General features: G+C 43.1%; 2 protein-coding genes across 13 annotated transcripts in view; one reads left to right on the plus strand and one right to left on the minus strand.

Annotated features, from left to right (window-relative positions):
• Positions 1 to 224: 224 nt before the first annotated feature.
• CRYBB1 (crystallin beta B1) overlaps positions 225 to 17,201 on the plus strand; it is an 87,884-nt gene continuing 70,907 nt past the window's right edge. Inside the window, exon 1 of one of the 2 annotated variants that reach the window (XM_069961304.1) lies at positions 225 to 281. The gene's annotated coding sequence lies outside the window, so the exon portion shown is untranslated. Of the gene's footprint in view, positions 282 to 11,094; positions 11,291 to 17,201 lie in introns of those variants that run through there. The other variant, XM_069961305.1, reaches the window with a different exon arrangement.
• CRYBA4 (crystallin beta A4) overlaps positions 11,059 to 17,201 on the minus strand; it is a 59,843-nt gene continuing 53,700 nt past the window's right edge. For all 11 annotated transcript variants that reach the window (XM_069961316.1, XM_069961309.1, XM_069961315.1 and 8 more), the window contains 4 exons: positions 16,417 to 16,535; positions 13,822 to 13,963; positions 13,068 to 13,210; positions 11,059 to 11,267 (listed from right to left, as the gene is read on the minus strand). In XM_069961316.1, coding sequence (XP_069817417.1) covers positions 11,120 to 11,267; positions 13,068 to 13,210; positions 13,822 to 13,963; positions 16,417 to 16,535 — 552 coding nt within the window. In that variant the 3' untranslated portion in view covers positions 11,059 to 11,119. The remainder of the gene's footprint in view (positions 11,268 to 13,067; positions 13,211 to 13,821; positions 13,964 to 16,416; positions 16,536 to 17,201) is intronic.

Raw genomic sequence — 17,201 nt, forward strand, 5'->3', positions numbered from 1 at the left:
TCATGATAAAAATGCATTTTTCGGATAATAAACCCAATTACAAAGTTTCTTAAAATCGCCTGTACTATTGATTTCTGCAAAAAAAAAATTCACGACAGTGACACTTTAAATAAGTGCAGGTGGCTCTGGATTGGCAGATGGATCTATAAATCTAGAGCAGTTGACTGCATGCGCACCCTAGTGGCCACAGATATCACTGCAGCCGAAGGTGAAAGGCTGGAAGACAAACAGCCCCAGGACAAGCATGGAGTAGAAGAGCAAACAGGACGTCTCTGCTGCTGGTGAGTCTCATCCGGTAGTGTAAATCAACTAAAGAATGGTTGACAAAGAAGATTTGAGTTTTGGATTGGCCATGTCAGAGACCTGACCTTAAAGTGAATGTATCATCAGGTACATCGCTTTATGTTTTCTATATGAATAGACCAGCAGTGAGGCACCCAGTAAAGCTATTTAGAGATACACAGCACTGGTAATAGCCGAGCACTGTGCGGGTGCAGCTCTGTCATTCCCTGCTACTGCCCGCACATAGCCGAGTACAGGCAATAGCAGACTGTTCCTGTTGCTGTTCATCTCTAAATGGCTTTACTGTAGGTGTTAAGAAGTATATAGTTCAGCCTCAAACTCCACTTTAATACAGTAAATCAGCAGCTTACAACATAATCATTTACACTATACATTGTTTCTTTTACATAAAAGTTACCAAATACACTCAATAATGTTAGTGGATGTAATACTGACAGTCTGTAATTACGGCAGCTAGAATCCTATATTTCCCGTCTGTCCTATCACTTCACAAGCCGTCTCCTTTGCCAGATGTTCGTCCATGGTTGTATACTATAACAAATGTTCACCACAATATATAATTACGTCTGAGTGAAGTCATTTTATGCTGGCCACAGTTTCTATGAGTAGATGATTCTGCATCCGTTGGCTTTGGCGTTGGTGTCTTTTTGTCTTCTTTTATAATGGGTGGAATATTCTTCCGAAACTTCTTTAAACTTTAAAGAGCACCTGTCATTATAGGCTAAAAATGATCAAACATGCCAGATAGTAGTCCTAACCCTCCTCTATGGTTTCTGCTAATTTTTGCTGGATCCCGCACCTCCATTCCTCTGATATCTGTCCTGCTGGTTGGCTTCCCAGGTTCTCTGTTTACTGAGAACCGGTAGGGCGGGTACTCCTTCAGATGACGTGACAAATATGCTCTCAGTGTTTTTTTGTTTTTTTTCCAGCAGAAGACTAAAAAGAGGCCATAGAAAGACTGACCAGGAAATCCACGGTAATTGGCATAAGTGCAAAAAAATGCCAAATTGTTAATTTTTGGCCAATTCACATTCTAGAAAAATAAAATAAAAAGTCAGATATACACAAGTATGGTACCAAATAAAACTACAGATCATGGCACAACAAATGACACCTCACACAGCCCTAGAGACTAAAAAATAAAAGCGTTATAAGAGTCAAAATTCAATAATTTTAAACACTTTTCTTAATGTTTGCATTTTGTTAAAGTAGTAAAATAAAATAAAAGTTACATAAATCCAAGATCCATAAATCCAACCACTGATCATGAGAATAGGAAAAAAATTGTCTCGCCAATAAATGGTGTGCATGGCCAGCGGTCCATTCTATGGGCCACCTAACATTTCTGAGTTTAGCATTATGGGCAGGGAAATTAATTTTGATATAGGAATACCCCATTAACACCCTTCGTGATGCAGCAATTTTTGACAACAGAATTTTATTATTTTTCCACTGACATTATAATATGGAAACATTGTTTTTTGGGTTTCATTTATACACAGTATGGTATAAGTGATATGATAATGTCATTCTGCAGGTCCTAAAACACCAACCACGAGTGGGCACCACAAATATACCAAACAATAGACAAATAGGTGCACTAAAGAACCACAAGGCACACTCTTTTACTAAAAAAAACAGAAAAAGATGTGTACCTTAACAGAGGCTACTCTCAAAATAGACATGATACAATAAATCAATGTATTATGCATACAAAGAAAAGACCACCAACCACAAACATTCTGCAGGTCAATATATCATTACAGCAAGTTATCAATAAAGCTAAGCAAGTCCGAGCCCATAACCAAACATTTTGTCGGCTGAACAACCCCTTTAATAGACTGGAATCCTACCCTTTTTTCCTGTTCAATATTTTAGGTGTAATTTGCGAGTGAAATTTAATTTATGATTCGCAAATAAGTATAGGAGGCATGTAAATATTCTCTAGGGAAATTTATTTTGACATTCAAAACAGGTGCCCAACAGAGTCCAACCGACACTACTGGCTTTAATGGGGTCCATCAGCATGCAGCATGGTGCGTTATGTTGTCTTGGACGAAGGTGTAAACCGGTTTATTTACAATCATAACGCCTCCCTCCCTTACAAGCTTCTTGCTATTGTTGTTTTTTTTTTGCTCCTAAAGCGTTACTGTCATTTGTAATAATTTTTGATGTAATCAGACATTTCAAGTTACTGATCACAGCGGGTCTTACTGCCGAGATCCTCTGCAATCCTGAGATATAGCCAGGGAGAGATGGTGGCAGTGCACTCCACTGCCTGGCCCGTCGAAGATCTGATCTGATTTATTTCCTAGACTATAATGAAGAGAAGAAGCTGATTGGCTACATTGGTTGTCTGCCATGTGTAACAGTAACCATGCCCTTTAAAGTGCAAGTACAAATTCGTAAGAAAAAAAATGGTATGCTCACCTGTCCATGCTCACTCGCTGGCCGTGGCGCTGTCCCATGTCAGCCAATGATTGGCTGAGCAGGATTATGGGGGCTGCTGGGAAAACCAGAGTTAAGAGAAGGAGGACACCTAGGTAGCATGGACAGGTAACAGTGACGGGCTAACTTGCTGAACCTCAATAAAACAGCTAATCGCCTGCAATCGTTTGCCCGTTTTAGTGCGGTTTGTTTAAAGGTTCGGTTCAGACAAATTCCAACTTTGCATCAAACCGAACAGCATTTTGCCAGCTTGGTATGAATTTGTAATTGGCTTTCAATCACACTGATAACTACAAAGGGTTGATCATCCAGGATTACAAAAAACACAGCTACCTCCTTAAAAAAAACAGCACCAACCCTGTCCTTAGGTTGTGTATAGTATTACAATCCAGCTCCGTATACTTCAATGGAACTGTGCTGCAAAACCCACACCTAACCTGAGGACAAGAGTTGTGCTGCTTCTGGAAGAAAGCATCCCTGTTTTCTCTAAGGATCCTATCAGATGAAGCAATTTTTAACTATTAACAATAAACGATTGCAAACGAGATTATCGTTAACCTGAAATCATTCCCTATATTACACAGAACGATAGTCGTTACAATCGTTACTACGATCGTTTATCTGATCCCAGCAAAAGAAGTAACATTGTGCAATTACACTAAACAATAAGTAAACGATTAACGACACACAAGCGATTTTTCGTTTGTTGCCTGCAATTACATAGGACGATTATCGTTTAAATTCGAACAATATAACGATTTTCTGCATGTTACTCATCCTGTGTAATAGGGCGCTAAGCCTGCATAACCCCTTTGAGATGTACATTTTAAGGCCGGGTTCACACTATGTAAAACAGCGTCCGTTCTGTGACCCGGCCGTGTCACAGGACGACCGCTGTCAGTGATATTCATCCTGGCCAGTACTGCATGTGTTTTGATTTAGAATGCGGGTGCATTCGGGTATGCCTTCACTCCAAATTACCGTAGCCAACAATGTAAAGTGCAAGTGGACAATGTAAAGTGCGGACATGTCAGTTTTCGGTGAGGCCGCAAGGGATCCTGGCCGGAGTGTTTACAGAGTGTATATACTCCGGCCGGGATTCCATAGAAGTAAATGCAACGGGGGAGATTTATTAAACATGGTGTAAGGTGGAACTGGCTCAGGTACCCCTAGCAACCAATCAGATTCCACCTTTCATTTTCCAAGGAGTGTGTGAGGAATGAAAGGTGAAGCCAGTTTCACTTTACACCATGTTTGATAAATCTCCCACAATGTTATTTATTCAATTAATAACGGCCGATGTTGCAATCTGCAACAACGGTCATTATTAATTAAATAAATAGGTTGTGTGAACATAGCCTAAGTGTGGCAAATGACGAACGCAGCTCTTACACATCTAACCAACGTACCTCTATTGTGCAATGTGATTCATATGTGATAGGCCATAGATTCTCTAGATAACTTGATGATATGCTCACCCCTGAATTCTTCAGTATTCTATGGAATACAGATTAAGGGGACAATATACTGGCAGATCAAATTATGTAAAGGAGTAATGGGATATATACTGTAGGTGTAAAACTATTTAGACAAAAATTTTCCCAAATAATACACCCTTGTATTTTCCACCGTCATCACCTAAAGGCTGGGTTCACACTATGTATATTTGAGGCTGTATTTGTGAGGCTGTATAGCAACCAAAACAAGGAGTGGATTGAAAACACAGAAAGGCTATGTTCACATAATGTTGTAATTGAGTGGATGGCCGTCATTTAATGGCAAATATTTGCTGTTATTTTAAAACAACGTCTGTTATATTGAAATAATGGCCGTTATTTACCGTTATATGGCGGCCATCCACTCAATTTCAACATTGTGTCAACAGAGCCTTTCTGTGTTTTCAATCCACTCCTGGTTTTGGTTGCTATGAGGACCTGACTTGAGGACCAAATACTGCCTGAAATATACGTAGTGTGAACCCAGCCTAAATGCGTAAGCCGTGAACACTAGGTGTGACTGTTCTGGAACACTGGCCGGGGCACTAATAGCTCTGATTATACATTCCAAAAGGAAGCGGTTGTAAAATGCATTATCCATAATCACTCAGGTTATGTGTTGGTTGACATCTTCGTAGTTTATGTTTGGTAACCTAATGAAAAAGCCGTGTTTGTCGTACAGGAGAACAGTTTGTTTCTTGAATGGTAGATAGCACTCTCATTCCTACCTGCCTTCGGTGTTATTTATTGCACAATAATCTTTCCTCCTACCCTTTCCACTTGTTTCTCAAAGTGGTTTGCTGAGCCAGAAGCAGTGGAGCATCAATCAACGGAAGGCTGAGAATTACAGGTTAAGAACTGTTAAAAGGGCATCTCAAAGTCAATTGGGCCAGCTGCCACTTCAAGCAGGGACATATTGAACTTTGTCTCAACGATCCATAGGCCTTGTTTTTAATTTTAGTGGTTTTGCAAAGGGCAGGTAACTTGGAATAGAAATGAGCCGAGGACCTTGCCGTGACATTCCTGTCTAATCATGCTGAATATAATAAAACTCTTTGAAGATAAAACCTACTATCCAGAACTTCCTACATTTGTCGAATGGATTCTTTTGTGATCGAAGAACTTTTAGTAGAGTCATGTAAACATGACGTCTGTCATTTGAAATTATGGACACCTCCAGAGAGAAGGAGATGTAAGGTTCCTATCACTCCATGTAATAAAGACAATGATCAGCCAAAGAGCCAATCATCAGCCAATCGTTCTTTTTCAGCAAGGTTAAAAATCATTGGCTGCCAGCCGCTCATCTCTGTGTATAATAGTGGCTGATGGCATATAAAGAAAATAATAATATTATACTTACCTGTCCAGGCTCCCCGGGTGTCCTGCTGCTTTTTCCTTGTGTTCCCCACAAACCGCAACCACCCCTGAAGCTTCTGAAGTCGTCTCAAAAGTGACAGGTTGCTCAGCCAGTGATAGGCTGCGCGGCCTGTTACTTCCGAGACAGCTTCAGAAGCTTTAGCAGTCCCTGCAGTTAACAGGTACAAAGGAAAAAGGCAGTAGAACACCAGGGGAGCCTGGACAGGTAAGTATAATGTTTATTATTTACTATTTAAAGCAAGAGCTGCATGGACATCTAACAATGCCCTGCTAAATTAAGGCAACTGAGCCGAGCATCAGGTGACCCAGGCCTATAAAGACCCAGGTCACGTGGCTATGGCATAAAAGGATGTGCCAGGCCTTCCCCACATGTCTCTTGGCTTGGTCGAGCATGGAGAAGTGCTGAGCAGCCCGATGTTCGACTGAGCGCTATGCTAAATAGACCATGCTTGCTCAACACTAATTACAATGCAATGAATGGCTTCTAGCATAAATTTGTGCTAAAACCCACAACGATATCTGCATATGGGACGTGTATATTTCATCGCTGTAGTTCATAGCATAATATTTTACTGTGTGTAGGAATCTAGCCTAAAGGAGCCACTTAGCAGTTATTTGATGTCAATGTCACCTTTGATATCTCTGCTTGTACAATCAACCATGAAGACTTCTTAGCGCTTCTGGTTAGATTTGCTGAAAGCAAACCAAGACAGTGGCGGAAATTATGTAACCTGTGAATTTTTCCTTAAAGAAGCAAACTCTTCACACCCGTGATGTTCTTCATCTTAACTCTTCTTTAAAGGGGTATTCCAGGGAAAATCAATAATTTAGCAAAGGAAAGGGTTAACCAAGGTTAACACTTTCCTAATATACTTACCTGTTGTTTTTTGGCCCCCCAAGGAGATCTCCGGTCCGGTCACGTGATCTTGCAGCTTGTGGCTCGGATCCTCTTCTCCTTCCGGTTCGGTGACGTCACCCGGCCGGCGTCGCTCTCCGTCTCATTAGCAGCAGAGCACTGAACCCTGACTGGCTTGGTAGCGTGCAGCCAATCAGGGTTCAGTGCTCTGCATCCCCACACGCTTCAGAGTGGGGGTCCCCTGAGGCTGCAGTAAATTATCAGGGGTCGTCGGGCTCAGTGCCGGTCACCAGTTACATGGGCCAGCACTGCACTACAGCAGGTAAATGCGGGGTCTGGCGTCAATCATCACTCCGCAGAACCCCCCCCCCCCCCCACCTTGTCAGCGATGCCGACCGAGTCCCGGGAGGGGATGCGGCGGGCGGCATTACTTCATTCATAGCTACCAGACACCCGGCTGCCCGCCGCATCCCTTCCCCCCAGGGACTCAGGGTCGGCATCGGTGGGGAAGTAATGTGTATCGGCTGCTGATCCCCCCGGCCCCCCCTCCCTGTGTCCCTGTCAGAGATCGCTCACCCCCGGAGCGGAGCGTGCTGCTGGCCCCGATCTCGGCACTGGTCTGAAGCACCTGTACTCAGCTAACAGGCTCTGTGTACGGGGCAAGAAATCTCTCCTGACTCACTCACACAGCGCCTGTCAGCTGAGTACAGGTGCCTGAGACCAGTGCAGAGATCGGGGCCAGCAGCACGCTCCGGGGGTGAGCGATCTCTGACAGGGACACAGGGAGGAGGGGGGGAAGTCCTGCAAAGTAATATGTATTTGCTGCTGATCCCCCCGGCCCCCCTCCCTGTGTCCCTGTCAGAGTTCACTCACCCCCACCCCCGGAGCGTGCTGCTGGCCCCGATCTCTGCACTGGTCTCAGGCACCTGTACTCAGCTGACAGGCGCTGTGTGAGTGAGTCAGGAGAGATTTCTTGCCCCGTACACAGAGCCTGTCAGCTGAGTACAGGTGCTTCAGACCAGTGCCGAGATCGGGGCCAGCAGCACGCTCCGCTCCGGGGGTGAGCGATCTCTGACAGGGACACAGGGAGGGGGGGCCGGGGGGGATCAGCAGCCGATACACATTACTTCCCCACCGATGCCGACCCTGAGTCCCTGGGGGGAAGGGATGCGGCGGGCAGCCGGGTGTCTGGTAGCTATGAATGAAGTAATGCCGCCCGCCGCATCCCCTCCCGGGACTCGGTCGGCATCGCTGACAAGGTGGGGGGGGGGGGTTCTGCGGAGTGATGATTGACGCCAGACCCCGTATTCACCTGCTGTAGTGCAGTGCTGGCCCATGTAACTGGTGACCGGCACTGAGCCCGACGACCCCTGATAAATTACTGCAGCCTCAGGGGACCCCCACTCTGAAGCGTGTGGGGATGCAGAGCACTGAACCCTGATTGGCTGCACGCTACCAAGCCAGTCAGGGTTCAGTGCTCTGCTGCTAATGAGACGGAGAGCGACGCCGGCCGGGTGACGTCACCGAACCGGAAGGAGAAGAGGATCCGAGCCACAAGCTGCAAGATCACGTGACCGGACCGGAGATCTCCTTGGGGGGCCAAAAAACAACAGGTAAGTATATTAGGAAAGGGTTAACCTTGGTTAACCCTTTCCTTTGCTAAATTATTGATTTTCCCTGGAATACCCCTTTAACTTAATAGATGTTTCTACATTATAAGGCTCTGTCCACACTGTTTAAGAATAACGGCCACTGTTCTACATGTTCACCTGGCCGATACTGCAGGATGAACAACATTTTATTTTAGTTGGAATGTGGGCAGGTTTGGGTGTGCCGGGAGCTGTACTTTACGCTGTGTGCACAGACTATTTTCTAGAAAATAATCAATTTTCTGCAGCCGTAGTGTATACAGTGTGTTGTCCTATTCACTGCCATTCCATGAAGAAGCACTTTTTTTGTGCCACACAAAAGCAAGGTAGACTACTCTTACTGCAAAAAAGTATATGTTTGGCAAATGGACTGAACATGCTCACTAACAGGCCACCACGTGTATGCCTTGTCATTCATGTATCCTGACAATGTAAAGAAAAAATTGGGAGTGATTGGGACCTTAGCTTGGCAATCTAAGCCACGGCTGTTTTTACGAATATTGGGGGAGATTTATCAAACATGCTGTAAAGTGAAACTGTCTCAGTTGCCCCTAGCAACCAATCAGATTTCACCTTTCATTTCTCACAGACTCTTTAGAAAATGAAAGGTGGAATCTGATTGGTTGCTAGGGGCAACTGGGCCAGTTTCACTTTACACCATGTTTGATAAATCTCCCTCATAGTGAAACCTTGGATTACAAGCATACTTCATTCCAGGAACGTGCTTGTTATCCCTATCACTTGCATATCAAAGCAAATTTTCCCATAGGAAATTATTGAAACACAGATGATTCGTTCCACAAGCCACAAATAAGACAGGTAAGGTGTTCGGTATTAAGAACACTGCATCAGTAAAGAAGGGGTTAATCAGTTATCTCTCCCTCCGCACACACAACTCCCCTGCTACTAGTTTCTCAAGCATCGGTAAAGCGGTTAATTCAGGGGTTAGAGGTAAGCAGCGGTCATACACCAATCAGCACCACATGTATGTAAGATGGCAGCGACATGTGTTTGGCAATAGCGGGAATGTCCGAATGAGGCCCTGGGGAGCTGAAGCCCTCACTGCTTTGGTTACATCTATGCATGCAAGATGTAGGCTGCCTGAACCCTGTAGTAGGATGGGACTGCAGCCTTACTCAAAGTCAGCCCTCTGGCAGCAGGGAGAGGGAATGGCTGCTTGCTTCCTCAGGAGGATCTCCGCAGTTTTACAGGGTCCCTAACCAGTGGCGTAGCTACCATAGAGGCAGGATAGGCAGTTGCTATGGGGCCTGTGCAGGAGGGGGGCCTGGGGGAGAAGGTAGGAGTGTGTTCTGCTTAAATCCTTATGTACTGCAGTGTGTAAGTGACCCAATGTTTACTTACATGCTGCAAAACAAAAAAGGATTAACAAGCAGAAGACAGAGATCTCTGCTTCACTGCTATGATAACCTCTGACCTCTGTTCTCCAGCTGGCAATCAAGTAGGAAAGGAAAATGTGCAGAGCTCCGTGCAGCGGTCAGGGGTTATCAGTGCACCAGCAGTAAAGCATATACAGTATATGCGCAGTGCTTTGTGTTGTCCGTAGGGGGGCCCTTACAAATTTTTGCTATGGGGCCCCGTGAATCCTAGCTACGCCCCTGTCCCTGACAAGGACAGGCACAGGAGAAGAGTTGGAAGGCATCTGATCACTGACAGAGTTCATCAGGTAGCAGTGGGTTAAAATGAGAGGGCTTTCTACCCAGTACAATATCGGGATGGGAACACTGGTGTGCTTGTCTGGCTCATTTACCGAGTTCCATTTTTAAAAATTGTTAGCTTGTCTTACAAAACGCTCTCAGAGTAAGTTACTTGTAATCCAAGGTCTCACTGATCTTGTTGTGTCCTATACTGTTTTGTTATACTTTGTATTCATGCATAGACATGGATCATCTCCATCGGGTTACACCCAATTGTCACAAACCATTCATTCTTAAGCCCCTATTACACGGGGCTCCCCTCTTTTGTTTGTTCGCTTGAGAGGAGCAAACGAGCGTTATCAGCGCTCACTTACTCCTCGTTCCCCTCCCGCCGCTGGTACTATTACACGCATCGGCAGCGAGCGGATGATTACAGAGGGGGCCGAGGGGAGCTGCGCGGGGGGGGGGGGGGGGCAGCAGCCCGGGTGATCGCTTGATCGTCCGGGCAACCCATAGCAGATAGTAGCGGTCTGCTGCTGCCACTCGTATTCCACGGAGAGACGGCAGCAGATTGTTGCTCTATTTGTCATGTTGGAAGACAAACAACAGTAACGATCAGCTGACATTGTTCATAATGGCTGATCGTAGTCTTCTAATACGGCCAATAATCATTTCTTGTAATAGGGCCTTTAGTCCTTATCTCATCACCCACATGCACACAAGGGCCCTGGTTCCATGTGAATTTCTGCACCACCTGCCCCTTATAGCTATCCCACCGCATTGCAGTCATTGGCAAGTTAAAAGTCTGACAACAATAGAACTTGTTTTTGCTGGAATTAACCAGAAGAATTGAAGAATTCCTGCTCATCAAGAACATTTTGGCCAGAGCTAAATCTCCATTTAAATTCCAATTTTATGTATTGTGTTAATTTGGAAAATGATCTGAAATGTTGCTGTTCTCGTCCATGGTGCCAAACAACTTCATTCCACTCAGGTTGGCCATTTTATCTGTAGCCAAATGACACTGTCAGACCATCAGGAGAGGAACGCGTCTGGCATCCGAATTATTTCTATTATTGTTACTTTGCTAATTGGAACGCTACTATAAGCCAAGTGCTCCTTCTAATGCACTTCACACATTCACTATACCCCCCCCCCCTTAGATGGACTCTTGACTTCCAATGTTCCCACGTTAGTTCCCTAAATATCCCACTATATATGAAGTCCCCAATGAAAAGCCATGAGTATGTCTAGTGATAAACAAAAATCTTTATTCTCTTTAAACCTCATTTCGTTAGTCTCAGGATAAAATACGTGGTTCCATGTAAAAGGTGTTTACTGCTGGATTCTGCGGATGGATTGGATCTGGAAGGTCTGTGCATGGGATCCCCACTCTCTCCAGTGTTTGTACTCTCCTGAGTGACGGTCACATTCCAGGATGTACTGGAAGCCACGATAACCGGGATACTGGTAGCACACCCAGCTGTTGATACAATAGACAAAAAGGTATATCCACTTGTAATTGCTACCTACCTAGAATTGTTTCGATAGGTATTTAAAGGGGTTGGCCACTTTATAGTAAAATTGTTTTGTGTGTAGTATAGGAAAGTGTACTCACTGTATATACTGACAGCAGCTCTCTGTACCTTACAAAGCTAAAATCAGACTCCCCTCCTCCAGGCTGTGCTGCCCTGCTCTGTGGTGAGTCTGTCCATAAGATGGCCAACATGGAGGAGCATGTGACCATGCCCCGCCTTCTGTGTCCTCTATAGACATATACAGGTTCAGTGGTGGACACTGGGGGTGGGGCATGGTCACATGCTCTTCTATGTCAGCCATCTTATGGACAGACTCACCACAGAGCAGGGTAGCACAGCTTGGAGGAGGGGAGTCTGATTTTAGCTCTGTGAGGTACACAGGGAGCTGCTGTCAGTATATACAATGAGTACACCTATTAATACTGTACACTGAACAATTTTACTATTAAGTGGCCAACCCCTTTAATATATGTCTGCAATAAATGTCACCTTAAAGGCTGGCTTGCAAAAAGCATACTGGTACATCAATACATTACATGAACTGGGCACAGGTTAGTCTTTCAGTTCTGCTGAGGAGGTGTTTGAGGGAGGTTGAACACTTGTTGCTAGGTTCAGCTAGGTTCGCACACAGTAAAAACTCGTCTCTTTCCAGCGGCCCCATAGAGAATGAATAGAGCCGCCGGAGATAGATAGGTCGCGAGCCCGCAGCTGTATTTAAAACAAAGGAGCTGAGGGTCAATCTGGAGATCACCAGGGGGCATAGAGTTTGGATCCCCTGTGATCTCTTACTTGTCCCCATCCACAGTAAGTTTTAATCGGAAAACCTTTTAAAATTCAAAATACGTCCATGTTTTATAACTATTTTACTGTCGTATTTTGCTTTTATTTTACTGTGTGTGAATATCAGGGATTCCAGCAGGAGGACATCATGCGTTCATTTTTTTTGTTTTGTTTTTTTAAGGGGTAGGGTGTGTCCTTTTGACTGTTCTTCATCCTTCTGTAGGATATAGACTGTTTTCTGTAGCTATGGCCTATGTCCAGTAAGCACTCAGGCAACCACAGAATGTTCATGGGTTGATGGGGTGATGTAAATAAGGCGGCATGCATACATCCGGGATATACTGTCCGCAAACTATATACCATGGACTGCACTCTTGACCTCTTCCAGGATTCTTAGTATCAAGATTTATTATAATGTCGGGAGTTCTGAAACAGCTAAAGCTCTGTGCTCCTGTACTGACACAGCCTTGTCAGTTAAGCAGCATAGAACTTTAGCTGTTTCGGAGCTCCCAGCATTAAAATAAATCATGATGCCGAGAGTTCCAGAAGAGGTCAAGAGTGCAGTCCATGGTATACAGTCAGCTCGTGGACAGTATATCACAGACGTGTGCATGCAGCCTAAGGCTTAATCACTGTATATTAAAATTGATTTGGAACTCAGATATAAATTCCTATTGTACATTTAATAATAATTGAGTGAAATAGAATAAAAAGATAGATAGATAGATAGATAGATAGATAGATAGATAGATAGATAGATAAATAATAGATACATAGATAGATAATGGATGGATAGATAGATAGATAGATAGATAGGAGATAGATAGATAGATAGATAGATAGATAGATAGATAATAGATAGATAGATAGATAGATAATAGATAGATAGATAGATAGATAGATAGGAGATAGATAGATAGATAGATAGATAGATAGATAGATAGATAGATAGATAGATCACTTACGCTCCAGATTGGACACGGAAAGAGCCAACTTCATTGTTACACCAGCCCATGGCCTGAAGAGAGGGGTAATCATCACTCAGCTCTCCTTTCCTTCCAAGGAAGTTTTCCCTCTCAAAGATGGTCATCTTACAGTCACGGTGGTTCTGTAGAAAGGACACTCAAATGTCAGCCATCTTGTTTTTAAGTTTTAGTTATTTAACCCCTTCCTATTCTCTGACATATCACTGCAACCATGGAAACTGTGCAGTTCCTGTACACTGACGTAGTAGCACATTATAGTAATGACACATGCACAGAAGACATAACCGGGCCATCACTTACGTATGTGTATCAGCTGTATTTTTTTTTTTAGTTTAGTCCTAGCTGCTGAATATATGGAGTATATATACTTATGCATAAGTATACACATTTGCTCAAAATTCTTTCTTGGCCAAAATTAAACCAGCCCCAGCCTGTCATCCTAAACTCTAAGGTAACATACAATTCATATACAGGTTCCTAGGGCTTTTCTGCATTAGTTTACATTTTATTGATTTTGTATGCCTGTGTTATCTATTACTTCGTTCCGTCTATATCTATAGGAAGAAAGCAATTAGATCCTAGAGTTCCTAAGGTTAAGGTCAACATTTCTATCAGTGTCCTTTAAATGTAATGTAATTCATAGCCCATTATAATGGGTGATCCGAACAGCAATCTTGTAAGTGAAAACAATTATCACTGTCTCCCTGCGGACGGCTGTGTAATGTATACTTACAGCACAGGCAATTGGTCGAAAGGAGGTCATCCTCTCCACGTGGTAAGCATTGCTGCCACTCCAGGCCTCCCAGCGGGGGTACTCTCCTCTCTCCAGTACAAACTGCTGACCTTGGAATCCTAAGTGCTCGTATCCAACCCAGCTGTGGGAATAGATCAAACACTTCAGCTTTACTGCTTAAAATTTAAAGGAAATTGAATGGCAGTGAAAAAGATGTGACATCCAAGAAACACCTTATTTTATCACTGCTCATAGTTTTATATATTGCTATGTCTTGATGGAACATGCATTCATTATTGCTTGTCTAGATTAAGGGTAATGTGGCATTTAAAGGGCTTTGAACATCCAATTTTTTTAAGAATTCTTAAAATGTGTGCAAATCGGTATTCCGGAGGGGGGGGGGTGTATTTCAATCAACTGGTTTGTAAATTACTTCTATTTAAAAATCTTCCAGTACTTATGAGCTGCTTTAAGTCCTGCAGGAAGTGGGGTATTCTTTCCAGTCTGACACAGTGTTCTCTGCTGCCACCTCTGTCCATGGCAGGAATTTTCCAGAGCAGGAGAGGTTTTCTATGGGGATTTGCTATTGCTCTGGACAGTTCCTGACATGGACAGAGGTGGCAGAAGAGAGCACTGTGTCAGGCTGGAAAGAATACACCACTTCCTGCAGGACAAACAGAAGCTGATAAGTACTGGAAGACTTGAGATTTTTAAACAGAAGTAAGTTACAAACATTTTAAGGGTTAAAATTTCCATTTTACAATAGACTTTTCTCCCATTGAATTACATTTTATGGCCTTTATTTTACCAGCCATAAAAATAAATATATAGGGGGAGATTTATCAAGACTTGTTAAAGTAGGAAGGTTCTTTTTTTATTGTACTATATCAAAGAACATTCTTACTGTAAGACCACATTCAGACATCTGATGTCTAGCCTATAGTTGCGGCCGATCACAGCCTATTTTCATTAAAGACCGGCTTGCCTGTATTTTTTGCAGCACGTATTCTGGTCCTACCACATATCCGCAATACATACAGATGTTTGTACGGGGACCCTAGAAATGAATGGGTCTGCATATGTCTGGGTTTATGGATCCACAAATGCAGACAGATTTAGCAGATGTGTGAAAGGGGAATAAGACTGCTTGATAAATCTCCATAGTTTTTGTTTCAGGACTTTTTATGTCAGAGAAACATCTGTTTTATTGCCCATAAATACTTCAAAATACTTAAAAATTGTAAGCAAAGACCCATAAAACACCTATAAAAGAGTAAGGAAAAAAGCTGCATAGAACATTTAATCATTCTAAAACACAACAAACAAAAAAACTAAAAAATTTAACACTTAAAGGGGTTATCCAGCGCTACAAAAATATGGCCACTTTCTTTCAGAAACAGCCCCACTCTTGTCTCCAGCTTGGGCGGGGTTTAGCTGCTCAGTTCCATTAAAGTGAATGGAGCTTAATTGCAAACCGCACCTGAACTGGAGACAAGAGTCGTGTTGTCTCTGAAAGAAAGTGGCCATGTTTTTGTAGCACTGGATAACCCCTTTAAGGCTTGTTATGCAATTCATTTGATGCTGAAATACAGCAGAACTGAAGCTGAAATTAGGCAGGTTTTGGAGTGGAATGACAAACTCCCATAGATTTCTAAGGATATTTGCAAGCAGATCCCATCCAAACAATTGGCCTTTTACTAGCTAGCCAACACCCTGCTCTGCACTGAAGAAGGGCAAAGACCCCGAAACGGCTGTCTGAGGATAAGAAGGCTTTCCTTTTGGAGAGATTGTTTGGCTTGGCATAGATCCTCAGTCAATGTTCTAAGTCTCCTAGATCGAGTGAGACACTGACTTGAAGGATCTCCACTTTGCCAAGAGGTGTGAGAGCTATTTTGCATATCACGTCTTTACAAAATTTCCAATGAAGTAGGTATTGCCTTCAAGTCTCCACACATCTGGAAGCTGCTATAGAAATCACTGATGTTCTCTGGGATCACATTTTCTTTGGAGCCTGGATCTATTAATGGCTGGATGGATGCCCCCCCCCCCTTCCTTATAGAACTTTTTCATTTTATGCAAATCTACAGTACTAACTAAGCGAACGGCTTTGTTAGCTTGGCCATCTGCTCATCAGCCTTCTGCCTTTGAAATCCATGCCGCTCTGACCCAGGTGCCTGAAAAAGCTGGATCCAGTCCTGGGAGAAGTTTTCCAGGACTGAATCCAACTTTTTCAGGCACCTGGAGTAGAGCAGCATGGAGCGTCACGGACTTCAAAAGCAGCAGGCTGATAAGCAGATTGCCGAGCTACAGTAAGTAACAAATCCGCTTAGTTAGTACTATAAATATGCTCATCTCTACTTCTGAAATACACATGAAATCATGCAATAATTTTTTCTTTCTAGACCTCCAACTTTATGGGCTAATACATATCTGTTTCTTTAAAGAGGCAATGCTACCAATAAACATGCTTACTTCCGGCTCTGTTTAACATTTGATGCTTTTTGTTATAAGACTTTTCTATAAAGACAGTAACATGGTGGCTCCTTACAATGGCTGAGGTCATGGCCATGTACCCCCATCATTGTTGATACTTACGCCCCACTCTCTATTTTAAAGGAGCGGACAGTTTCAAATCCATATTCCATGATATTATAACACTCAGATGTATACTCGTGTCTGCGACCCTGGAAACATTCTTCGTCCCAGACAATAATCTGAAAGTAAAGGAAAGTTAAGGACTTGATAAAGCAAGGACATGGATACAAGCGTTAATACAGCCAGATAAATGACATTGAGGAAGGTACAGAAGATTTCCCCATGGATTCTCTAAATGGCAGAAGAGAAAACATATCTGTCCGGCTGATGACACCAGTCACTACTTTACAGTGTCCATGTCCAATTACGCCTCATGTCTTCATAGGTCCGGAGGGTAATTTGGGCTATCATCTCCTTTCTATGGATCGCAGGACATTTATTGAGCAGAACATGATGCTTTTAGAGGTATAAATCTGACGCCAACCTCTGGGAATAGATGTCCGCATAAAAGGATGGTTTACAGCCGGCTACTTATCACCATCTTGGTGAGTATGAATTATGGATTATGCTTGTTGACCTACTTTATAGTCTATGAAATTTCATGGTCATATCAGAAAGACAATCAGGAGGGATGCTGGATACATATTCATCTGCAATCAGGACGGTCGTACTCTCTGTTATTTCTATTAGAAATATGTATTAAATAATATACCGTACTTGTCTGCCGCCTCAAGTCTATGTAGTCATTGTACATATATATATATATATATATATATATATATATATATATGTATGTATAGATAGATAGATAGATATAGATATATACACTGTATATATCTTTGTAA

The sequence above is a fragment of the Dendropsophus ebraccatus genome, chromosome 3 (assembly GCF_027789765.1).
Source record: "Dendropsophus ebraccatus isolate aDenEbr1 chromosome 3, aDenEbr1.pat, whole genome shotgun sequence".
Taxonomy (NCBI): domain Eukaryota; kingdom Metazoa; phylum Chordata; class Amphibia; order Anura; family Hylidae; genus Dendropsophus; species Dendropsophus ebraccatus.